This window comes from Ursus maritimus, unplaced genomic scaffold, assembly GCF_017311325.1.
Source record: "Ursus maritimus isolate PB19 unplaced genomic scaffold, ASM1731132v1 scaffold_27, whole genome shotgun sequence".
In the NCBI taxonomy this organism is placed as follows: Eukaryota; Metazoa; Chordata; class Mammalia; order Carnivora; family Ursidae; genus Ursus; species Ursus maritimus.
In genome coordinates, this window is record NW_024425230.1 from 25,282,327 (window position 1) to 25,308,953 (window position 26,627).

The following is a 26,627-nucleotide window of genomic DNA, read 5'->3' on the forward strand; positions in this document are numbered from 1 at the left end:
TAAAGGGCTCAGCACATCATCTCATGCTACTGTTGGAAAGCTTCACCGTTCTCTCTTAGCCTAAGCCTCCTGTAACTGCCACATCCCTGTGGCATTGAACAGACTAAGAATATGCTTTGTGGTGTATAAGACCCATTTCACCTCCATTATTTCACTGGCTTCTAGCACCCTGTAAGGTGGATGTGGCTATTACTTATTCTCCTTTAAAAGTAATAATAATAAGGCTCAGAGAAGTAGGGTGTCAACATATGAAAACAGAACCTCTGGGGCGCCTGGGTGGCTCAGTCGGTGAAGCACCTGACTTCAGCTCAGGCTCAGCTCCTGGGATGGAGCCCCAGGTCAGGCTCCCTACTAAGCGGGGAGTCTGCTTCTCCCTCTCCTCCCTGCTCATGCTCTCTATTGCTATCTCTCTCTAATAAATAAAATCTTTAAAAAACAAAAAGGAGGGGAGGGAGGGAGGGAGAGGGAGGGAGAAAATAGAACCTCTGATGCAAATTCCATTTCTTTTTACTAAGGTCCAGGATCTGAGGGACTGAGAGGTTAACCAAAGTGAAGCATACTGTGCAGTAAGGCAATCAAATATGACGGTGTAAAGTGCTCCAAAACACTTTAAAAAAAATGCTTCTAAAACTAACTTTTGTGGACTGAAAATCTGACATTCCTAAGCGAGATATGTGAGGTATAATTATATGAGAAACATGCTGTAATATGTTAAATTCTCATTTAAAGAGGAGAAAAATTCTTCAGAGCCATGAGGACAGAATGAAAGCAGCACTACCCACCTGGTGGCAACACAGCCTAATCATAAGCAGAATACCTACAGGGAATGAAGCTGTTTCAAGGACACTAATCTGAAAACTCCAAAAAAGAATGTTAGGAAATGCTGGCTAGATGCACGGCTGCTACTCACGGACCCTCGTCCATCTGGGATGATCTTCCCATCTAATCAACTTCCCTGAGGGATGCAAATGGAGGAATACAGAAGAAAGGAGGTGTCTGGCCGGTAACCAAAGCAGACCACCCCACCCTGGCAATGGCGGGGCTGCGCATCCCAGTCTAGCGAGCAGTACAGCTGTCCGGGGATAGAATACTGGCCTAGAGTCAGGTGCCTGGATTCCAGGTCCAGTTCAAATGACCACAGGACTCAAGCCCAAGATTTCTTCTCTGTCAATGTTTGTCCTTCCACCAAACAGATGGAAAAAAACACTCTCTGCGTTTGTTTCTACCCAACAGGGAAATCACAAGTACATTTATGTTAGGAGTGTCGTACAGCTGTCCGGGGATAGAATACTGGCCTAGAGTCAGGTGCCTGGATTCCAGGTCCAGTTCAAATGACCACAGGACTCAAGCCCAAGATTTCTTCTCTGTCAATGTTTGTCCTTCCACCAAACAGATGGAAAAAAACACTCTCTGCGTTTGTTTCTACCCAACAGGGAAATCACAAGTACATTTATGTTAGGAGTGTCTGTACACACACACACACACACACACACACACACACGCACTCATTACTGCCCCCCACCCCGAGAATTCACTTTATGCCACTTCACTTTTATGAACCTACATTAGCACCTGTTTTTGCTAACAGAAGGATATCGGTCAAAGAGAATTTTCACTTTTATGAAATGGTAATTGCTTCTTTATACCATTTTAGTTTATAAAACGTTTCACCAAAATGCTCTAGTTTTGGATAGCAGAGAAACCTATATTTGTGTACATGTTTATAATAAAAGAAGACATTCTTAATTCAACAGCATAAGCAAGACCTTTTTAAAAACAAGGCTGTTAAGAGATTTTATGCACTGAGAATGAATCCTTTCAAACTTAGATGAAACTTATACCAGGTTTTTCAAAGATTCGGCAATGCTAAAATAATGAATGCTAAGTTTTTAAGAGGTACTTATAAGCCAATACTGGTTTAACCTTAAAAGTCATTGAAATCATACATGAACAAAGGAGTCTATAAATTTTTAAAACCCCTTACGATTTCTCCTAATACAGCTTCAAGACCACCTTCTGCATTCCTGTCCTCAGGGCTGGGTGCAGAAAACCACCCTGTTCTCCATACCCTGAACGGTATAAAAGCACTTTACACAGTCACGGGGGACCAACCTCTCGTCACCCTTTGTCAGACTCGTACAGTAATTGCTACCATATCCTTAAGCAGCACACATTTTGTTCATGACCAACATTCTAAACTTTGTTCCACTGTGAGACTTAACATCTTCATGATTAGTAGCCTGTTTTCATTTTTTCCTTAACTTAGCTCTTTCCAAACTGCTAAGCAACCCTTGCTTCTAGAAACTCTCCGACGTGGGCACCTGTGGGTTGAAATTAACCAGGGCCCAGCTGACTTTTTCTTCCTTTGCTGACTCCTCCTCCAACCTGCTCCTCCTAATTTTAGCTCCTCATTATTCAACGCGTGCCAAGGACTTCCAAATTGCAGACATAATACTCATCACACATCTGAATACCAATTATCTATCGACAACCTCCAACAGAGCTAATTCTGAAATGTGATCACGTCCAACTTACTGCGCGTGCATCCCGTCTGGCCACACCATCTCTGAGACCCCTGTCTAAAGCAGCCGGTCACTGCCACCGTCACAAAACCGAAAGCTTTTCCACCCTTCTCCTACTTCCCACACCCCAGGGATAACTAAATCTTAGGAATTTTTCTATTTCTGCCCTTCCTTAAATTTTTCTATTTAAAGAAAAAATAAAAACTTTTCACCTACAATATTTATTAATTTACAATAATATGCTGCATGGAAGAGAATGCTGATGTTGACCAGACAGTACATTTTCCTGCGAAAGCAAAATCTACAAACAGGCAAATTATGCTAATCATTTCCTGGGCATGAACTCAGAGCAAGGGGAACTAGCCAGCTCAGCCACATTTAAACTTCAGCTAACATTACCAGATCCATCTGTCGCTACCGCACAAACACCACGTTCGATGGAAGGTCTCTTCGCTAAGTCATGTGCAGGCTCGGCCGTGGGCTTACCTTTCCGGAGCGTCCTTCTCCAGTGAGCCATCATCTCCACACAAGCACACGCTATCTTCCAGCCTCCTCAACGTCTCTCTACCATCTCTGCCCACCGAGAAAGCCTCCCTACATCATTCTGACCCACATGACAGGGATGGAAAGAGTGTGGGCAAGAACGAGAGGCACCGTGCTGTCAAGACAAGAAACTGAACGTAACGGCTATCCTTGCAGCCACACACGGGGAGAGAGGGACGACTGCCAGTCAAGTCAAACAGTCTCTCTAACAACGGAGTCAAAGGACAAGAGACCCCTCCTGGGCCACAGCCGCTTGCAGGGGAAATACTATTTAGGTTAAGTTGGTAAAAATAACAGCAAAAGAGAACAGTATGACATAATACCACTACTCATTCACTTCATTCTCAAACTAAACAAATTTACAATTTCCTACATTTACGTGGATGACATAATCATCTATCAGTGGGAAGCGGCTCCCAACATGTCAGTTCATTAAATACCTGAAGATATAAAATATTCTGCTCATAAAGAAAATAAATACAAAAATATATTTTGGGCAGGCATTTTAAAAGAACCCACGCCCCGAGGCCCGTGCCCGGCCTGTGACCCTCTGCCACTAACGGAGCTCGAGAAGGGAGCCGGCTCGTGTGCAAACCTTGCAGGTCTTCTGTTTCAGGTCCTGCTTTGTCCACAGATGTACTGTCCACTTGGGAAGACGCTACAGATTCTGATAAAAGTGACTGATTTGATACAGGGCTAGAAAAGCAAAAATACATACATTTACAAAATGATCTCCATGCAGGAACAGTAACTAGAGTGACATACTAAGCACGAGTTCAACACAGCTAAGCACATCGTTACGACGAGAGTACTGTTCTGTAACTTCTGCATTAACCAGAGCGCCAGGAAACCAGAGGCCGGTGTGGCCCAGAAGTCCCTGGCGCTAGCGATAAGAGCAGCAGGCAGTGGCCTCGATGCATGAACTCAGCCCACGAGCACTAGCGCAGCCACGCCTGGCTTTAGGAGCCCGGGTACAACGCTGGAAAGGACGCGCTGGCGCGGTGCAACTGGGCGTCTCCGATGACGAACTGGGGGAAGGACTTCAGTAGAAACGTCATCCTTGTTTCCTAACGGCAGGACAAGTGAAGCAAGTATTTCTGCGTTTTCAGGCTTCTACACGGCGGGGCTTCACAGTGAGAATGGAAAGTGAGGGCACGGCCAGAACAGGGGGAGCGCAGGGCAACGGCAGAGAGCGGAGAGCCAAGAGGAGCCTGCAGCACAGGCACAGGCCCCCATTAGAAGAACCCAGCATCTGAATTCAGAAGGACTTCAGGGGCGGGATGTTATCAGGAGAAATAAAGGAAAGGCTGTTTCAAAAGAAATGGGAATTTAAAAGACACCTTCCCCGCTCCTCCCCAATGTAAACACAAGAAGCCTCTTCTAACTAGTCAGCAGGGAGACAGATACAGGGTTAGGCCAGTTAACCCTGAAGTGACCTGACCTCCGTCTCCTTCACAGCACTGATAAGACAGAGAACACGTGCTTGCTTCCTCTTGCACTAGCTTCCCAACCGCCACTCAGAGCGCGGCTTACCTGGGCTGCGCGGATGCAGACGAGGAGTCTAGCGGTGACTGAGCGTCTGGGACACTGCCGTCTGTGCACTGGACGGGTAAAGATTCAGACAGACTACTGACAGAAGCTGCTGCAACAGAACCACAGTTCATATTAGGGACTCTGCTCTGGGCACACCAACACCTTGTCTAAAATAGAGAACACCTACAGGGGAAATAGAGTAGACAAATCTTGTCTTACAACACGTATAATATGCTGCTTCATTACTTTTATTTGAAAAATTTCAGTAATTATCCAGTGGGAAAAAGGTAATTTGAACCAAGAAAGAAACCACACACCAACTAAACTGTATATACTAATAAACTGAACCCCTACTTCTCAGGACTGCAGGTCACTCGCACGCTCGAATTCATACACATCTTGCAAGTACTAGTGCACAACCAAGGTATTTGACACAAAAGATGGGGCAGTTAAGGCAAATATAAGTTCAGAACTGAAATCTGTGCTCAGCACATAGGGTTATTCTTTTCCCTATTCTTCACAAGGCAGAAATGTAGGTGGTGATTTAATGAAAACACAATTTATATTCATTTCATCTTGGCCTTGAGAAAATTTGGAGAAATTCTGATTAAGTGGCTCTAGCTTTTGGCTTGAACACGAAGCAACAACGAGAAAGCCCCCACGCAGAATTCTGCATGAACTAAGTAACAGCCTTCACTGACGGCTACAGCTCTGTGAAGCCCACAGTCAGAATCCTCCTGATGCTTGCAATACAACCACTGACACAAAAACCCACCTCCACAACCCAAAAGAATCCTCGGACACACAGAACGCACCCAGATACCCCTTACTCTCAGTCACACTGCTGCACCTGTCTTCCCTCTCTCTAAAGTCAGCTGTGACCAACTGTAACCCACTCTCTCCTTCTGCAACTATCTCGATTTCAAAAGTCATCCCAGATAAAATAACCAAGGTCCTCATGACCCTCCCTCCTTTACACCTGACTTACCCAGATACCTGCATATACTCGGAGTATGCCTGTGTTTTCATAAGAGAACAGAGTCCTGTAGCACAGCAAGTAAGGCTGTGGAATGCATTTGCTCTGGTTATTTTCAATGGGTAAGGATACCACTGATAATGAAGACATGCAAGGAGGAATTCTCCCGACAAGAACGCAGTTATATAAGCACAATGTGAGAGTAGGAGAAAGTATCCGGTGCACCGTGCTATCCAAATCTATCTCAATGATGAATACTGCTGGGTTTTGACAGAATTACTTACCAGGTGGGCTTATTCTACCATTACTACTGTTCTGTCTTTGAAGATGTTCTTTATAGCATACTGAACACATGCCATTTGTACGAGGGTTTCCATAAAATCCGCAGCCAGTGGAACAAAGCATAGGCACTTGGCTGTGATTAGTTTCTTGAGCCATGTTCCTCTGTTGCACACCTGAAATTTACACAGAATTAGTAATGAACTCAGACACAACTGCAGCCACACATTATCCACATTTGCTTTATGTAATAACAAAAGAAACCTCACATACACCCCTGCCCTAAATCATTCTATATACCTGTCTCAAGACCTAGGGCTAAGGTAGAGAGAAAAAATAATGACCAAAAGATACAAAATGAACTTTTATTTCCAACCTTCTCGACACAAGAAGGTCTGTACTGGCTCAGAAAATGTAAACAACTCTACGGATAGGTCTGTTCTGAAGACTCCACATCACCAGCACGTTAAGGAAAACCCTTTAAGGCTAGTTCAGTTTGGACTCTTAACAATAAGAAATACATTATATGTTTTGCTACATGTTATACTATTAATTTCTAAGCATTAGCACTTTTGCTCGAAGTTCACTGAGCATACTTGTATAATTTATTCTGTTTAAAAAGCGTTTTACAGAATACCAGTGCTGGTGAAGACAGGAGGAAATGGGCAGAATGTGGAGGAAATGAGGAACTGGCCCAATCTTTCTGGCAAACAATTTAGCAATTCACTGTAAGAGCCTTACAAAACTGCCCTCAGAACCAGTCACTCCCCTTCAGGGTCTTCAACAATACCTAGGGTATAATCAGAAAAAAGACCAACACACACAAGGGCTATGCTCCCCAGCACTATTTATAATGTTGGTAAATTACAAATACATGCTCAACATCAGGAGAATGTTTTTCAAAAGTTATGAGTTATTAAAACATTTCAGTAGAATTTTTGGCAGAGGAGAATGTTGATAACAAATGAAAAGACACAACATGAAATGTATATATGATATGTTGTCAATTTGGACAAAAAGAGAATCTACAATCATCAATTAGGACAGGAAAGAATGTATCCAAGGACGGCAAAGCTAATGGTACTTTCTGATTTGTACATTTTTTTGAACTTTTAAAATCCTCTTAAATGAAGGTAGAACTTGTCTAATTGGGAATGAAATATTTATTAAGTGTTTAAGATGGAAGAGCGGCCATGACACAGGGCTGTCTGGAAACCACACGCAGGCAGCCATCAATCACAGCAGATGGAAGAGCCCTGGGTGCCGTTTCTCCCACAGAGTGAGGGATCCTTTGGCATGAATAACATGACAGAAGGTAATACCACACTATTAAAAAAAAAAACTCAAAACCCTCCCAAATGAAATGAAGGTTACTCCAAAATGGGTGTGTTATGAGTCTACGCAAAAACCCTAAGAGATAAGAACCACCAAAGGAGGACAAGGTTTTGCCACTTAAGTTGCCCTGAATTGATCAACAATGAAGGAAAGGATTCAATGTTTATCACTGGCAGGGATTTTCTTTACCTAAATTGTTTGAAAAGACTGTTGGGGGAAGGAGTGTACTTAAGGCAAATTTTAGAACCAAGAACAGTAATGCATTTAATAGGATTACAAAACAAGGCAGCAGGTTTTGCATTTGCCTTTAAAAAGGACTATCCTAAAACTACTGAGAATATTTAAACCTTTCGCCTGGGAATACAATTTGGCATTTTGACAAACCTCTTTCTTACTCCATGATGGCAAATCACTTCAGAATCCAATCTCTCTGTACGGGGCTACTTTGGTAGTTCTATAAATATACATATCAAATGAAAAAAAAAATAAGAAAGATGGGATAGAAAAGCTAATGGCAAACATTCTGTGGGGCTTTGTGGCCTCTGTTCCCGGGGGACAGTGTGTTTGTCTGGTGTTGGTTATCAGGGTAACTGCTCAGGGTCATGCATGTAGCTAGTAAGTGGTGGAGCTTGGACTCAGTCCAGCCAGTCTGGCTCAAAGCTCTTGTTCTAAATCAGTGTTTCTCAAAGTGTGCTTCCGTGGACCCCTAGGGAGGTCAGAACCGTTTCCATACGAACGTTAACTAGCTATTTGTCCCTTTCACCGTGTTGCCATGTGCACTAGTGGTCACGCTCCCAGAGCCCCATCAAGGGCCAAATCAGGAGAGTGGCCCCAGTACTAGCTGTAAGCCCCCCACTACATTCTCACAGCAACACAACTAACTTTATTAAACCGTGACCCTGAACACAAGTCTTAGTGATACTTTGGGTGACTCTGGAAAGTCTGCACAGTGCTCCTGCTGCATACAGAAGCGTGAAGACGGCGGGAAGCAGAGACACTTGCCCAGCTGCTCAAGCTGCAAGCGGCTCCAGTCACCTTTTTCATGGAAGAGGTTTTTTATTTCAAGGAACAACTGGCAAAGCGTGGTTATTTAGACTTGCATATACTGCAGACATTTTCTCAAAAATGAACAAAGTGAGCCTGTCACTTCAAGAAAAATAACAGTATTTATTGCCAAGGACCACATTCTAACCAAAAAAAGCTTCACAAGTATCTCCAATTTTTAGAGTTTCTGATAAGATCAGTAGTGATATTAATGACATGTTTGTGGTTGGTACTATATCAACATCTGGAAGATCTGTGTAAGTCAGAGAACCAGTATTTTCCAGTGACAAACGTATGATGGCACAAAATGATTCATCAACCAGGATCCATTCAAAGTCAAAGACCAATGAATTTTCAAGTAATGGGATGAAAGTTTTTATATACAGTTTGAGATTCTAGACTGCAACTAACCCTTTAAGAATCTCCAAATTGCCAAGTTTTGGTTATCTGAAAAGGTTAAAACATTCCCTCCTTTTCCAATGACCTATCTGTATGATACCAGTTTTTCTTTTTAACACTGTAACAGATTAAATGCAGAGCCAACTATGAGAATCTTGCTGTTTGCAAAAATGTCTAACAATGCCACTTTTCTCACTAAACCTTTTTGGTGGTGATGGCAGGGGTAAGGGAAGGGATGGTTATTTTTAATAAAATATTTTTAAAAATTAGTATTTTGCCGTTTTTCTCAGCTTTAATTTGTAATAGGATATTTCTACATATAACACCCATAAATCAAAGTTCTTCAGGGTCCCCAGTAATTTTAGAGAATATGAAAGTCCTGAAACCAAAAATTTTAAGAATCCACTGCTGTAAACCATGCATTCCCAGTGTAGACGGTATCACCTCAAGGGGACAAACACCAACTCTTTGGGGGAAGGAGGCACACAAAATACCTCACTCTCTATGTATAAAACACAGATATACATGGAATACATAAATAGTGTGGAGATACATATATATATATATATATATATCCATAAATACAGTATATCCATGGAATTAAAATTTCATGGAGGTGGAGGCCAATCAGGAAAAAACTATTTTAAAAAGGCTTTTGTCAGGGAGGAAATTAAAAAAAGAGAGCTTGAGAAACACTGTTCTAAATCACCATTATCCTGTGTTGCCCATTAATGACATGACAATGGTACTGAGAAGGTGGGAATTGAAGGGACCTTCTCAGGTGGCACAGATAAACCTTCAGCATCTGGCTAGCAGTCACAAGCACCCAGAAAAGGGAAATATTCTAGTTCTTTAAAACTTGAATAGTCACAGATTAGAATACAACCACCAAACTTTTATTCATAACTGCTCCTGAACAAAATTCAAAAACATGCAGCACTAGCAACTTCCCCAAGCCAAACTGCTCTGCACAGCAGCAAAGTCATAATGATTCTCATAAGTTGAGCTTTCTTATTAAAAACAAAACAAAACAAATCTATTATTTTGGCAGGTAAAAAGCACAAAGGATTTCACAAGCTATTAAAAAAAAAAAAGACAACTTTATTTATTCATTTTTAGGCCACAAAATGTACCTTTCTGTGAAGACTAGCAAAAAGAACCACTACCATAATCTTAGTTTATCCCAATGTGCAGTGGCAAAGAGGGAAGAGCTGTGGAGAAACTGAAGTCCTGCCTTCCCGCTGCTGCACCTTCTTGGCAGGTAAGGACTCTGCGGCCATCAGTCTGGCACTCAGGAGGGAAGAAGGTAAGGACTCTGTGGGGCCATCAGTCTGGCACTCAGGAGGGAAGAAGGTAAGGAGTCTGTGGGGCCATCAGTCTGGCACTCAGGAGGGAAGAAGGTAAGGACTCTTCGGGGTCATCAGTCTGGAGCTCAGGAGGGAAGAAAGTAAGGACTCTGCGGGGCCATCAGTCTGGCACTCAGGAGGGAAGAAGGTAAGGACTCTGCGGGGCCATCAGTCTGGCACTCAGGAAGGAAGAAGGTAAGGACTCTGCGGGGCCATCAGTCTGGCACTCAGGAAGGAAGAAGGTAAGGACTCTGCGGCCATCAGTCTGGCACTCAGGAAGGAAGAAGGTAAGGACTCTGCGGCCATCAGTCTGGCACTCAGGAAGGAAGAAGGTAAGGACTCTGCGGCCATCAGTCTGGCACTCAGGAAGGAAGAAGGTAAGGACTCTGCGGCCATCAGTCTGGCACTCAGGAAGGAAGAAGGTAAGGACTCTGCGGCCATCAGTCTGGCACTCAGGAAGGAAGAAGGTAAGGACTCTGCGGCCATCAGTCTGGCACTCAGGAAGGAAGAAGGTAAGGACTCTGCGGCCATCAGTCTGGCACTCAGGAAGGAAGAAGGTAAGGACTCTGCGGCCATCAGTCTGGCACTCAGGAAGGAAGAAGGTAAGGACTCTGCGGCCATCAGTCTGGCACTCAGGAAGGAAGAAGGTAAGGACTCTGCGGCCATCAGTCTGGCACTCAGGAAGGAAGAAGGTAAGGACTCTGCGGCCATCAGTCTGGCACTCAGGAAGGAAGAAGGTAAGGACTCTGCGGCCATCAGTCTGGCACTCAGGAAGGAAGAAGGTAAGGACTCTGCGGCCATCAGTCTGGCACTCAGGAGGGAAGAAGGTAAGGACTCTGCGGGGCCATCAGTCTGGCACTCAGGAGGGAAGAAGGTAAGGACTCTGCGGGGCCATCAGTCTGGCACTCAGGAGGGAAGAAGGTAAGGACTCTGCGGCCATCATCTGGCACTCAGGAGGGAAGAAGGTAAGGACTCTGCGGCCGTCAGTCTGGCACTCAGGAGGGAAGAAGGTAAGGACTCTGCGGCCGTCAGTCTGGCACTCAGGAGGGAAGAAGGTAAGGGAATGAGAAGGCAGAACAACTCCTTAACTGCTATACTATGGGATTAGAAAGCTGCTAGCTAAGTCAAGGCAGTAAAGAATGAGATTATCAGACATAAACAGAAAAGTTCACTAGCATGGTATAATTTAAAAACAAATGTCTATGAATTGCAGAAAATTCAGAAAATGTGGTTTCTGACTCTTACTGTATGTAATCAGAACAAGAGCCAAGTAAGCGCTCTCCCCTGAGATGGTACTGAGCAGATGCTAAGAGCTGAGAACCATCTCCCCTGTTGTATTTTTCTCTGGAACCCAGTGCTGTTGCTACTGATGTCCCTGTTTTAAAAATGAAGAACTGATATTCAAAGAGATTTAATAACTTGCCCAAGGTTCAGTGGGCAAGACACTGGGTCAGTGTCTTTTCCTTTATCTCCTAAAAAACAAAGAGAATGACTTTCAAAGTCCATCCTGCCCCTACTAAACCTATAACTTTGTGGGCATTCATGAATTCTTGTTCTTTTCATTTGAAGATAATTTAAATTTTCACTCACTTATTCGACCTTAAGATATTATGCAAAAGTTTAATTAGCGTAACCAAGCTCTTGAGAAAATTTGTTTTTCAAGTCTTTTTACCTAAGAAATTCTCATTGGCATAAGAGGCTCAGGATCAAATATTTTAAGACTGCTAGGAAAATTCATTACCAATTATTAAAATTCTGACAAAAGAACAGCAGTGAGTGGATGTAACACAGACTCCATTATTGCCTGCAAATACACCTCAATTAAACTTCCTTTCCTCTACTTTGTGGCCAGCGTTTGAGTCACCAGGTTCCCATCATTCTCATTTTGAAGTGTCCCATGCTCTAGACGCTCATCACTTACTGCACAGTTGGGTTAATAGTTTTGTTTTTTTTTTTTTTTTTCTATTTTGTTGCCCTTCCTCCCAACCCATTTCTTTAGATTCTCCTAAAACGCCCAGTTCGCATCTTTTACTTCCATTTTCATCACTGCAGAACTGGTCCAGAAGGGAGCACTAGACCTAGCCTGCATGTCCTATATAACTTCCTCCCAGCGACCCAGTCTCCCTAGAAAGCGAGCTGCGTGGGGTCAGGCTGGCATCAGTTTGATCCCCAGCTCTGCCACATTTCTCACCTGTCACAGCCTGGACACGTTCCTAAACTTCTCCAAGTCTCAACTCCCCAGGAGGGTGCGCATAGCACGTGTAACCAGATGAAGTCAGCACGTATCCAGGAAGTCAGGAAGCACAGACAGAGCCTGGCACACAGCAGAACTCAACAAATGCTCTTCCTCTGCGGCGCCTGAAAGCACTGGACCCTCCGCCCCCGTCTGCTGGAAACCAGCTCCAGCTCCAGCACGCTGCTCCTTTCTTGGCGAATGCCCGCTGCTTCTGCACTCTGCCTACAACCATTTTGATCTCAGGATCCGTTCCAATTCTACTTCTTCTGGGTCCACTTCTGCCCACCTCAATCCTGCTCTGCTTTCTCCCTAAAGAAGCATTCATCCTTTTGGGGCCATTCAGCTGGCCCTCACTCCAGTGCTTTCCAGCAGGCACATCACTTCCCACTAAACTCTAAGTTTCTTCTTCACCCCCCCTCCTTTTTAAAGATTTTGAGAGAGAGAGAACACGAGGAAGGGGGAGAGGCAGAGGCAGAGAGAGAAGCAGACTCCCCGCCAAGCAGGGAGCCCAACGTGGGGCTCAATCTCAGAACCTTGAGATCATGACCCGAGCCGAAGACAGACGCTCAACTGACTGTGCCACTTGGGTGCCCCTAAACCCCCTTTATGCCTAATATGAATCCCACAAAATATTTTCTTGAATAAAGACATTTCATTATTGTTAGAAGTATTCATGTCAGGCAAAAAATGGTTGCCTTCCATGGAAAAGGGGAGTAAACACTGACGCGGAATGTTCCACACCCGAGTCCTCATAATTTATACACTGAAGCTGTGTCTCAGCAAGAATGACCAACAGTCAGAGACAGCTGTAAAACACACAGCTATTTCTTCATTTCATTGCTTCTCTCTCTCCTCTGGAAAGAAACTGGTTGGAAATATCATTACAATGATGAGTTGTCCGTAGAAGCTGTAACTGGCCAATGAGTGAAATTGCTAGCATGTACTAATTTCTTTTAAAATTGTTAATATTCAAAAATTAGGGGATGAGGCGCCTGGCTGGCTCAGTCAGTAGTGTGCGACTCTTCATCTCAGGGTCACGAGTTCAAGCCCCACGTTGGGCATGGATCCTGCTTAAAATTAAGAAAAAAAAAATTAGGGGATGTCACATAAAAATTCCAGACTTCTAGCTTCTCTCAAAAAATACCAAGACCTGATAAGAGTGGACTCATGTTGCCTAAATTAAAACCCAGCAGCTAGGAGCCGTGTCAGAGCCTGTGCTCTCAACCCGAGGCCACCTTCACTTTCGGCCGCCTGACCAGTCTTACGAACATCAGTTTTTCACTTCTAGGCTAACACCTCTGACCTCTTCAATTTGGGGTCTTTACTAGTAACTTCAGAAAAAAAAAATATACGTACGTTGGGTTAAATAAGGATGCACACTGAACTCTGAAACAGTACTACAGGCACAAAGTGGTAAGACAAGGTTTCCCACTACCCACTGCCTTTTTAATCACTGGAATACCACTTGGAATTGGCTAATTATCTTCGTAATTACCTCAAATGGAGATCCCAGAAAAGGGCAAAGTAGAATTTATGCTACGCTATTTTTTTGTTTTAATAATACTCGAAAGAGGAACACTTATCCCGGCATAAGTGCCTGAGATTAGTACTTCTGAGGCGTCCAGTAACCCCCCCGAGTTACGGGCACGTGGGTCTACCAGCCATCACACGGGCAACGCACCTATGTCCTGGGGGTCAAGGACCTTTGCAGAGACGGCAAAAAAAATCTGGGAAAGTTCATAAAGCAAAGAGATCAGAAAGTATGACTTGATATAAACTATCTGGGACGAATGCTACTCACGCTGATAAAAATATAGGGACTTTGGATTGGGGTTCCTACTGTATGGAGGCTGCTTGGTAGTTGTGTCTCTGTTCAGCGGCCCCCCTCACCCTAGGTCAGCTTGTCTTTCTTGCTGTTGCTTGGGCTGAAAGACAAAAAGGCTCCATCTAGCTCGCGGGAGGGTAGCATCGTTGGGGGCACGATACACTCATTCTTTCCCAGCAAATAATTAACTCCTCATTTCCAACAGACTAGGTTATATGGCTCTCATTGGCTGCATTCGGCCCAACGATGTTTAAATCAAGGGTTGTCAAACTGACAGTCAATATTTTAGGCTTCACGGGCCATACTGTCACTGTCACAGCCACTCAATTCTGCTGTCCTGCAAAAACAGCCAAGCAGTACCTAAACTAACGAGCATGGCTGTATTTCAAAAACACTATGCTTATGGCCACAAAAGCCTGAATTTCATAGAATTTTCACATCACAAAATGTTACTCTTCTCATTTTTCCCCCAACCACTTAAAAATATGAAAACCATTCTTAGCTCTGAGGCCGGACAAAAACAGGTGACAAGCCCAAAGTCTGTCAGCTTCTCCATTAAATGAGGTGACTTTAGGGTAAGCACCACAGCAGACGAGGCAGGGGCCAGGCAGACACAGGACCCAGGCAGAGGCACTTAACTGTGGGCTTCTCAGATCCAAACTAAACATACACATTAAGTACTATTTGCTCTTGCTAAAGTCTTGTCTCTTAATCAAGCAGTATATGTTTACCAGCCAGGAAGGGAAAGGACTAGAAAAGGCAGTCTCTCACCCACACCTGCATCCTCAGGTATGGTTTATACTGAGAAGTGCAGTGACCATGTGAAAAGTGGCAGAAATGTTCTTGGTACAAACCCACCTCTGCTCAGCATGTGGTCTCCCACTTACCACAGTATCTGAGTGACTACATCACCTAGTAGCTGCCCCTGAAGACACCGGCACTCCTGAAATGGGTAGTTGTGGACAGCCTAGCATGTTCTTTCCTCAGCCCTTCAGGTAACAGAACCTCTTTCGTGTGGCAAGAACATGTCGTTCCTGTGGGGCAGGCCTCGCCGCCCCTCTCCAGGGCCAGACCTGTCTCAGAGGTGGGTGCGTGACTCAAGCTGGGCCAGTCAGTCCTCCCTGGATTTTACTGGTGCTGCTGGGAAAGAGGCCGACAACGTACACCTAGGTGTGGCTGGGGCCATCTTTGTCACAACGGAGAGTCTCCACATGACAATTAAAATAGGGTAAGCAAAGTCAAAATGGGTAGGGAGGGAGGAGAGAGCCAAGATCAAACAGGGACTGAACTCTGGCGTCCACCTTGCTGAGCGCAGCTCCACCCCTCAGACTTCCCAGTCACAGGAGACAAATCTTACTTCTGCTTTAGTTAATTTGGGCTGCTGTCACTTGCAATTCAAAGTCCTTAGGAACGTTAGAATCTGGTACCCCTACGAAACCTCTCCAACTTAAGGGAATGATCCGTGCATATCAAATTGAAGGTACCCCATTAGTCCAAGAGAGATGTCCTAGACAGTAAACAAAGAAAAAAACCCCAACAGTTTCCAGTGCTTATCGTTCTTTTCACATAGAAAAATATCCAAGTGGGGAGGAGGGGTAAGTGGGAGATGGACATTAAGGAGGGTGCCTGAAGTAATGAGCACTGGGTTTTATACACAACCGATGAATCACTGAACTCCACCTCTGAAACCGATAATACACTGTTAATTAATTGAATTTAAATAAATAAAATTAAAAAACCCCATTCAAGTCCCGAGTGTAAAGCTTAAACTTTCACAAACTGTGAACACCATAAGTGGCACCCCCATAAGAACCAGACCACCACCAGTACCCTCCAAATGCTTCCTCACACCCTTTTCCAGGTATTACCCTTTCCCCAAGTCACTGTGCCGACTCTGAAACCCCTCCAGTAGCTCTCCCTGCTCTCCAGCTTTTATAAATGGAATTGTAGAGTGTATACACATGGTTCCTGAGCTTCAACCAGCTAATGTGTCTAACTGCAGTCCATTCATTCTTCTTGCTATCTAGAATATTTGATTGTACCAATAAACTGCTATTCATTCTAATGTTGTTAGGAGTATGACAAATATCGCTGTTTGGAACATGACTGCGTGTGTCTTTTGATTAACATACATACGCATTTCTGCTGACTATACACATACCAGGGGTGCTGGGTCACACATAACCCCTGCTTTTCAAAAGTTTGTGTTCTGTCACTTCAACTTTACAAAAGATCTACATTAGTACCTGTTTTGAGAAATCCGAAGATGATTTTTGCTTTTATGAGAAAAGCCACGAGTGGAAACAGTGCTCAGAGTTTCGTCTGCAACAAGCTATTTCAGGGACACTGCGCAGCCCCATCGCGAGAGCAGCCCCCCGAACCCCTTCCCCCACAACCACACTCAGCACCTCGGCATCCAGCCGCCACGCCCTGGAACTGCATCTGTGAGCATCTGTGCTTCGGCTTGGTTTATGGTGTGTACGCGTTAGCATTGTGTCCTGAGGGGCCAGAAAAGCCTAATAAGCGAGATGATGTTTTGGGTCTGGGAATGCTCGAAGAATCTTCCATATAAATTAATGGTAATGGCTTCTTCACTGTAGCCTATTCAGCTTCCAGAAGGTTTCAGAGGCACGCTCTACTTGTGGGCAGCGAGGAAACCTGCACGTACATTCCATCTTTGGCAGGAATTACACCAGTTTCCCGAAGTGGTCATATAAACCTATACTCTGCTGGCAATGAAAGAGCATTCCAGTTACTCCGCATCTCACCAGTATGGGGCACAGTCTGCTGCACTGGGCTGAATGGTGGCCCCAGACCTGTCTATGTCTTAACGCCCGGAACCTGTGAACATCACCTTCTGAGAGAGGGAGCTTCCCCTGGATTTCTTTGGTGGGCCTAAACTGCAAGAGGCGAAAGGAGTTCTGAGACATACACATGGAGAAGGGGGTGCAGAGACAGAGGCAGAGCCTGGAGTGATGAGGCCATGAGCCAGGGAACGCCTGCAGCCACCAGAATCTGGAAACAAGGAAAGCGTTCTCTGCGGGAGCTTCTCTGCAAGGAGCATGGCACTGCCAACACCTCACCTTGGACTCTGGGCCTCCAAAACTGTGTGAGAATAAACCTTCGCTGCTTCTGAGCCTGCAAGTCTGAGGTCACCTGTCATGGCAGGCCTGAGAACCAATGCCCGTGTCTTTCTATGTTCAGTGCCTCATGGGTGTGCAGTGATGCCTCGGCAGCCTTGTGCTTCCCGCTGTCACGAAGACTAAGGCAGCTGAGCACGTCTGCATGCGCTTACTGGCCAGCTGGGGGTCCTCCCGTCTGAAGCGCCTACTGAAGGCTTTCGTGCGTCCTGTCGGACTGACTGTTCACAATCCTGGTAAGCGGCTCCTGTATGTTTATGTCAGTGATGTACTATGTCTCTGCTTACTTCCCGGTCTGTCTTCTCAATTTCAGTCCCTCACCTTTCACCATGAGGTCTGCTGTCCATCTGGAGCTGGGGTTTTTGCAGGGCCTGAGCAGAGATTCAGACCCTGTGTTTCTGCATATGGCTACCTGGTTAATCTAACACCATCCATTGAAGAGACAGCCCTTCCCAACTGCATCACAGCCTCGCCTCTGTCCACACGCCGGGCACCACATGTGTACAGCCTCTCCCAGACCCTCACTCCTAGTCCCCTCGACTCTGTCTATGCTGTTCTGAACCACTATACTGTCGATCTGGGATATCTGGTATCAGCTCAGGTTCAAACACCTAGCATGTTTTATTCTTCCTCAAGATTGTGCTGTTCATTCTTGGCCCTTTGCATTTCCATACAAATTTTAGATTCAGTTTGTCAGTTTCTATTAAATAATAAAAAAGATAGGATTGTGTCAATCTCCAGATGTACAAACACAGCATATGCCTCAATTTATTTAGGTCTTAAGTTTCCAATGCCTTACAGTGTGTTACAGTGTTCAAGACGTCTCACATATTTTGTTTGACATTCCTAGGTATGTGATTTGTTAAAATTGACTTTAAGTGGTATCTTCTAGAAATCTCATTTTCTACTTGTTTGCCAGCAGCCTTCAGGGTGGCCCCAGTGACCCCCAGGTCTCCTGGTATTTAGGCCCTCTGCGGCCCCCTCCCATACTGTATCACTGTTGATCTGGATGGTCAACAGGAGACTGTGGAAGCGAGGCTACACCACTTCCGACCTAGTCACAAAAGACACCGTGACTACTGCCTTGCTCTCTCGCCCTCTCTGATCACCCACTGGGGAGGCCAGCTACCCTGACGTAAGGAGAGGCCCAGCTGAGTCACTGAGGCCTCTGGCCGAGAGCTGTGTGAGTGAACTTGGGAGCCAATCCTTCCACCCTGCTCTATCTTCAGAGGTCTGCAACCTCACTGGAGACCCTGAGCCAGAACCACCCAGCTCTGCCACCTCCTTAATCCTGACAGAAACTGTGTGAGATCATCCGTTGGTTATTTTAAGCTGTAAGTTTTGAGGTAATTTGTTATGTGGCGACGGATAACTAACGGCGTGACTTGTACATAAGTTCCCTGGCTTCTGTTCTTGTCCTCCACAGTCTATCTTCAACATGGCAGCCCATGATCGTGTTAAGATCTAGAGCACATCACACTGCTTGCTTGCTCAAAATCCTCCAACAGCTTTCCAATTACCGAGGTAAGCGCCAAACTCCTCACCATCTGCTCCCCTACTCCCTGACCACGCACACTGCCACTACGCCAGGTTGGCTCCTGTCTCAAGGACTTCGTACTTCTGACGTCCACCCCCCAGACATCCTTATGAGCGGGCTCCCTCAGGTCTTTGCTCAAGTATCACCCTTTCGGGGAGGACTTCCCATTACCACTCTATTCGTCCGTCTTCCCCCTACTACAATGACATCTCCGTAATGGCAGGGATTTTGTGCACTTTGTTCACTGCTGCTTAAAGTAACGGCTGGCACAGGGTGAGCACGCAGTATTTGTGGGCTGCACGCACGAATGACGCGGCCCGCCACCTTGCCAGCACACAACCCGGAGCGTTCAAATACCCACCCCTACACAAGACACCAGACTAAACGCTTTTAGAAACCTGAATTTGCTGTTGGAGAAGAGATCTAGGTCTGCAGTGTGTGTACCGAACAAAGATGGCTGGCCTCACGCTCCAAGCCTGTGGATGTCTTTTCCAATTCAGTCTGCTGGGGGGGGCTTCACTTAGCGATTTGCACCCCAAATGTTGTAATTTTATAACTAAACTTAAGCTGCAGTCAATTTTATGTTCTCAAACTGACCTATGTTCCACATCGCATACCTTAAAGAATCAAGACACAGTTTCATTTTTTGCAAGAGGTGGGAGGGGACCTGCCCCTATTTTCCCACCGGGCCCCACGTTCGTGGGCTTTCCTTAGCTTTCCTCCGCCGACAGACTACTGCAAAATACGGTCTTTATGTATGCAACACCCAATGCTAAACCACTTTTTAAAATGCTCTCCTCTTTGACCTTGAAGCTTCTATTTCAGTCATGCACACTGCGCCTCATCCTCCACCCCAACCCCTTCTCAGGTCAGTCTTCCCCTAAGGCAAATCTCCGAGTTAGCTTCCAGTATTTGTAAATGAATCTCTCTCCCAGATTTCTCCTGTTTAATACGGCCAACCTGCACATTTAAATCTTCTGTTCCCCTGAAACTCCGTACAACTCTTTTTATATGAATAACTGGCTCTGCTACTTCATTTTATTAAACATTATTTATACAGTGCTCTCTGCCCCGAACACTGCTGTGAGTACTATACACACAGCCACTCCTTTAGTCCTCAGAACTAGTCTATGAAGCAGGTACTGTTGCCATCCTCCTTCCACAGATGAGAGAACCGAGGCCTGCAGAGGTCAGGTCCACGGCTCCAGGTCCCACAGCTAGTTAAGGCACGGAGCTGAGCCACCGAAGGCTGTCAGGCTGGAGCCTGTGCTCTCTGTCGGTGGCTCCCAATGCTTATCTTCCAACCCCTGAGGACCGGGGAGGTCCTTTAGCGGTCCAGGAGGTCGGATGTGAGCTTGCTGTTTGTCTTTGCTACCGTGCCAACAGGCCGTGTAAGAGCAGCTGGGGCTGAGCAGTCGGAGCCTCCAGAGGACGGCAGGCGTCACACTGTCCTGCTCATCGCCACAGTCTTCGTCCACACACTCTCACAATAAGAAAACGCCACTTTCACTTAGGAGTATTCCTGACGAAGCAATAGAACTACTACTGTTATTCAGCCTTACTACTGATTACACTTCCTTGTATTCTTCCCCGCGGACACACGGGCACCCCAGAGCAAAGTCTTCCTCATGCCCGTTCCCCTGCCACACGCCCCTGCCAGTCGGGTCTGCCCCACGACACAACCTGGGCACAGAGCTCACTACTCTGTGTCTCATCTCAGGGTAAGGCCTAGTAAGGAAACACATCTACACCGATTCCAGGAAAAGAATGGACAGCGACTTACAGGAATCAATACTGTTCTTTAATATGAATTGAAACACGAACGATGAGTGGATAATATGTAATCTGTAAGGACTGAGAGAAACGTAAAAAAGAAAAACATATTAACTACACAAACCAATTACTTAGTTTGTTCAGGGTTGTATCCCCAGCAGTGCAGATTAGGGGTTGCTAAACTTTCTTTCTAAAGGGTCCAAGAGTAAATAATTTAGGCTTTGTGTACCCTACGATAGTCTGTCGCGGCTACCCAACTCCACACGTGTAGTGAGAAAGGAGCCGCGGACATTATAAAAACGGATGGGCATAGCTGTGTTCTAACCGAACTTTTCTCTACCAAAAGAGGTGGCCAAAAGGGTTTGTTTGGTTTGTGGGCCACAGTGTGCCAATCCCAGTTCTAGATCAAATGCCAGGCACGTAGGAAATTCTCAGATGGATGCTGGATGAACAAATGAGTGATTTCCAAAACGTTTTAGGTGGCATATTATCAGGAAAGACACAGCAGAATTACACCACAGTGCGTCCGTTTCACTTTCTTTTGCCACCGCTCTTCGGACAAGGCCGTCCGCTTGATACACTTCTTGTGGTGCCTGCTGCTCTACCAGGAACTGTTAAGACAGAAGTTATGAATCAGTTCTGCTCTCAAGGATCAACAGATGTTTAAGGACAGGAATACTGATGTGTGATTTTCACATATCTGCACACATGTCACGTCTAAGTCCAAAATGACAATAAGCCCTATCAGCCACAGAAACACAAGATGCTAATAAGCAGCATCAAAAATACAGTTTGGGTGCTCTCCTCTCACAGGGGCTTAAAAAATAGGTGCTCGCAATAATTGCAAGATATTCCAGAAGTTGGTTTTTCTTTTTCAGTTAAAACGTAGTACTTTGGGGAGAGGGGTAACAAATCCATCATGAGAAGAGGCACAACTATGAATCATTGCAAAACAACAGTATCTACCCAGGACAACCTGGTATGTCGTGTGACACAGTGGAAAGAACAAGGAACCGACTTAACCTTAAAGCTGGTTCTGATTCTGCCACCTTCAATTCAGAAACGGTCAGTCTCAGGTTCCTCATGTTAAAATTTAGTGATAACCTGTCTTTTTTAATTTACAGGACGTGGGGAGATCAAATGAGACCATGATTGCGAAACACTTCATGATGCACACAGATGAATATAAACCTCCGATTCAGTGGCTTTGTACAGTCAACCGCCTGCCATTCACGCTGCAAGGGAGAGAGCTGCAGTGTCGCGTGCTGGGCAGAAGCTGCAGTCGTTAAGCCAAAACTCCTAACCTGCCCACAGCTTACGGCGGGCCGGCACACGAGAGGCGTCCCCACCGCAGACAGTGGCTGCCCACTGGCAGCTCTCTGAACACCCCTCACTACCACACGACCATGCGGCCATGAGGCCATACGACCTTCTGGACTAAAAGTGAGAGGGAACGGCTTCTAAATCCTCCTTCTCAGAAGTTCATGAAAGGACACACTGGTAATTCTGGACAACTGCCAATGAAGAACTCACTAAGGGCCTATCCTTAGTATCTGCAAGTGTGCAGGAAGCGTAAGAGCAAGGATGTGGTCTCCCCAGGGCAGCAAATCCCATGTGCCCGGGACAGAGGAAGGTGGGAGAGGCTCTGCGTGTAAACCTGCAGGCCGTGCGGAATCCTACTGAAAGAGGAAGGAGGGTGTCACCAGAGCCGTTCACTAACACCTCACCACCACGGTCTATGTACCTCCTGTTGTTCTGAGAAGGATTTTGGGCGACTTTAAAAGTGTGTGCTGTAGGACATCAGGAACAAAATGGTCGATGCAGAGAAAAAATGGCAGGAAAAACAAGGAGAGCTTAGGCACGTTGTCAATAAACAAAACACATGCCCATCCAGGCATATTTGCAAATTAGAAGGCATCCATTTGACTCTATTCTCCCTAGCAGCTAATGCAAAGAAGGATACGACCAGTAAAAAGGTAAAATATCTGAAAGAAACAAATATGGAAAATCCAGTCTAAGTTCCTGGTTAAGATGACACAATGCCGGACGGCGAGCCAGTGTGGGATAGGGTGGAGAGGCTGTCACCAGCACTCTAGAGCACCACCAGGCCACCAGCCCAGTCAGGTGGCCACTCCACCTCTGGCTTAAGATAGTCTGACTAGTTATCCACAGGTCGTCATTCCATCTTAAGTTCTCCAAACTTTTCCCCTAAATCAAAAATCAGATCAGAAAGCTACACACTTTGATGTGTATTCGTAAGCACTCACTGAAAATGTCAGCTCTTATCGCTACATGCGAGGCCCTGAGCCACAAAAGCATCTCCTTCAGTGCCCACTGTATCCATATGAGGGAGGTTACAGTATCACACCCCTAAGCCCCGCTTTTCAGTCCGTTAAGGAAACTGAAGTTAGACACGCCAATCACTGCCGCCCTGTGAACATCCCCCTTTAATACACTCTGCACCACCTACAGCTCTTAGCTCCTGCCGCTGTGTGGCTACCACGGGCAATACCCCCACACAAGCTAACTAGACCTGGCTGATCACCGGACTCAACGAACCAACCTCAAGTCAGATGTGGGGATGGGGGAGAGGCAGAACACCAGAGACATAAAAAAGATACCAAGGCCATGAGCTTCTTACAATTCGATAGGATTTTTTCATTCTTTTATTCTTTCTTCAGTTCGAACAGTTATCTGTCCAAATGCGTCCTGCTCCTTGATTAGAATCTAGTAAAAGCAGTGAGTTCTTGTACAACACAGAACCACGCTTCTACGTCCTGGTATAGCCCCTAAGTCCTGCACTATCTCTGAACACACAGTAAAGAGTGACGATCAGGCTGAAACCCAGACGACTCTTGGCCTTGAGCAGGGCCGTCCCCAAGAGAGAAAACTCCCTCACAGTAAAACTGCCAACTGATACCTAGTCCTTCTTGGGAGACTTTAGATTCACGTGCCACCCATACCACCACCACTCTTTCCAAGGTGCTTCTGGATCAGAAAGCACTCCGCAGCATCGAAACATGAAAAACAGCTCGCTTTAGTCACTACACACAGAACTCAATACTTGGAACACTGCTTGGCCCCCTCACTGTTCATCTGTGCCTTTATTGTAAAAGGGTTGTAATGACTTTTGTAAATTGCCTAAAAATCACTTTACCTAAAACCCACAGAAAATATACCTAACCTTCACCAAGATTTTTGCAAGACATATTTTTGTTTCCTTTCCTCTTCCTTTGTGGACTTACATCTGATGCAAGAGCCAATTTTTGTGCCCCAGACAAGTTAAGAGTTGTGGGTCGAGAAACGTCCTGTTTAATGTAACTGCACTACCTACATTCAAATCCAATGACCTAGAAAACCCACTAGCCACACAGGGCTACCGAGAATTTGAAACTGGGCTAGTATACACAGTCGACCAGGAACAGAAGCGCAGGAGAGAAGGATTTCTGCTCTGCTACAAGGGAAATGCCTCCCATGAGACCTACCTGAAAATACCTTACTTTGTGGTTTCCAAACTCTTAATCCTAAAGCCTTTAACATCTACTCCTCTGAGGATGTGGACTACACCACTTAGTATTCCTCTTCGTATTGAAGAAAAAACAAAAGTTTAATAGTAACAATATTTTGCAAGTACTAATGACTCACTCACACAAGAGCCCATATCAAATTATAATGTCTGCTTTCCAGATTACAGGCACTGAGGCACAGGAAGGTTTTTAATCCCTTGCTCAATAAAACATGCTGTGTAAAGGGACAGAGTTGGGACCTGAGCCCACACAGCCTGACTCTACTGCCTGAGTACTTAACCGGGTCACATGGCCTTCGACAGCCAAGGAGCTCAAGGTTAAGGTGTACTGCAAAACACAACAGTACAGGGAAAGACGCAATTATGCTGTGGGCAAAACTCAGTCACAGAAGTGGGTGCAGATCAGTGAGAGGGTGACATGGTGGGGTGCAGGGTGAGCAGGGCGGAGGCGCGAGCCCACGGGGCAGTGTGTACAGGCAGCCAGCACGCACTTCCTGGCCGGCACGGTTCATTCGTTTCTTAGCACTGTCCTCTACCAGCGTGGCACCAGAGGAGCATAGAACACAGATAATCAGCTCAGAGACATGGAAGGAGAAACAGAACCTGGGGACCAGTCGACCACCATGCACTTCCCCTCTAAATCCTCTACAGCTAGAGAAGCTTCTCTTTCCTGCTGTGTGTCCTTTCTGCCCAATCATCTTAAAAATCAACGTTTCATTAGTATGTCCTACAGGCTTCCTGCACCTCGAGTTTTCTTTACTTGGGGCACTAATCTAGAAAGAGGGGAGGGAAGAGTGTTCGGAATGCTGTAAACAGAGCGTTGGGAGTGCTGTAAACAGAACGGCAGGCCTCAGTTCTGCCCGTGAGGTGCCACATGGCTCTAACTGGAGAGTTAAAGCTCATACTACAGGCCTTAGTGCTTCAGGAAAGTGGACCTTGTCACCACTACACAAGGAGATTCTAATAGCTTTTCTTTAGAGCTACTGAAAGATTAGGAATGAGATCACCCCTGGAGAGTCGCACACTGGAACCTTGACTTCTCCACTACTTTGGAATGTAGCCACATACCCTTCATCTCGGCCCCGTGCCCTCTGACCACTTTCAAAAGAATATCCACATTTGGGGCTTGCTCCTCATGGGCTTCCTAAAGGCCTTCTTGTTCACGGATTCTAAAGACCGTCAACTTTGACCTTCCTTCCGCTAAGACATTTGCAACGTGAAAATAAATTCATCTTCATGCAAACACCATTCCATGTGTCCCTGAACAGTTAATAAGATTTTATAAATTTTTATCGATATGCTCATCATTTTGCTCACAGCAATGTCTTGTATTTTCATCTATATGCACCTTGTATTCTTCTAAGGGCGGAAATCATTCAAGAGTTTTACTCCTAAATCAATGTAGGGAAAAAACCCCAATACAAAACAGAAACAAAACCACAACCAGGGGAGATTAGGGGGAAAAAAAAAAGCCCCACCCCTGCTGGCCTCAAGTTGATTTCTAAGGCAGTAACTTTTAGTAAAAGAAAAAGAAAAGAATTTTTTTCTTCAACAGGTACTTAGATTATCAAAGCACTTTTAAAACACAAAGTTGGCAGGTTTAAAACACTGCATTTAGGGAACAAGATTTTATTTATTTGGAAGTATATGCTCTCTCTGGTTAAATAGAGTGTTTAAAAATTATGAAATTTAATTGTAATTTAAATTACGAAATTATTCTCAAGAGCAAATTCCTATATTAATATGTAACATCATATTCCCAAAATACATTTTTATGGTTGTTTGGTAAAAATATTAATATAAAAAGGCTGAAATCAACTGCAAAATATAAAAAGGCTGAAATCAACTGCAATCTTAAGAATTATAACCTTATGCTTCACTGTGAGATTAGTAATGCAAATTCTAATGCTTAAAGTAATTCTGAAGAAAAGATGTATCCTCACTAATGATATTTAGTTATGGTTTTTCTCAAAAATATTTTATAAATAAAAATCTACCACCCACTCCACCCTCAGTAGCCTACCCACCAGAAAAAAAACGGACCCTAAGAAATGTGTCACCATGCTGATAAGTGCACCTTCAAGCACCTGAGATGGAACTAGCCCCAGTGACCTAGGGCTACAGGTTAAGTCTACTCACACAGTTGAGGTTGATGGGCAAACAGCTGTCCTGTATCTTGAGACACACATTAGCCTCCTGCCTTCCCTAGCCTCATAAGCAGCTACTTAGAGTTTGAGTTTTATGCAAGAAAACATTGTAAAGCCTTCAGTGTTTTACTGCAGCAGACTTCTGATTCATTCCTGTAACACATTTAACATGAAACAGAGTTGAGACAGTTAAAATTGACTGTGTACATATTAATTGTCTAAAATTTTAAGGAATGCTTTCACTATTATAGCTACATAAAAAGCATTGTTGAGGTAAAATTAATAAACACATTTCACTTGGTATTTGACACCAATGTATAATACAGCAATATGTAACCTTACCAGATAGATTTCTCTTCACCTGGCCTCAGGCTAGGTGAGCAAGAATTACTTTCTAAATAACCATTTATATACCCAAAATAAGCAAAACTAGGTATTTTTCTGCTTCTCTAAAGTTTATTTAGCA

At 45.0% G+C, this 26,627-nt stretch overlaps 1 protein-coding gene across 6 annotated transcripts in view; it reads right to left on the bottom strand.

Moving 5' to 3' along the window:
• ZFAND6 (zinc finger AN1-type containing 6) overlaps positions 1 to 26,627 on the bottom strand; it is a 68,178-nt gene that overhangs the window by 8,327 nt on the left and 33,224 nt on the right. For 4 of the 6 annotated variants that reach the window (XM_040642892.1, XM_040642893.1, XM_040642895.1 and 1 more), the window contains 3 exons: positions 5,859 to 6,029; positions 4,599 to 4,707; positions 3,661 to 3,761 (listed from right to left, as the gene is read on the bottom strand). In XM_040642892.1, coding sequence (XP_040498826.1) covers positions 3,661 to 3,761; positions 4,599 to 4,707; positions 5,859 to 6,012 — 364 coding nt within the window. In that variant the 5' untranslated portion in view covers positions 6,013 to 6,029. Of the gene's footprint in view, positions 1 to 3,660; positions 3,762 to 4,598; positions 4,708 to 5,858; positions 6,030 to 26,153; positions 26,299 to 26,627 lie in introns of those variants that run through there. The other 2 variants (XM_040642894.1, XM_008687824.2) reach the window with 2 other exon arrangements.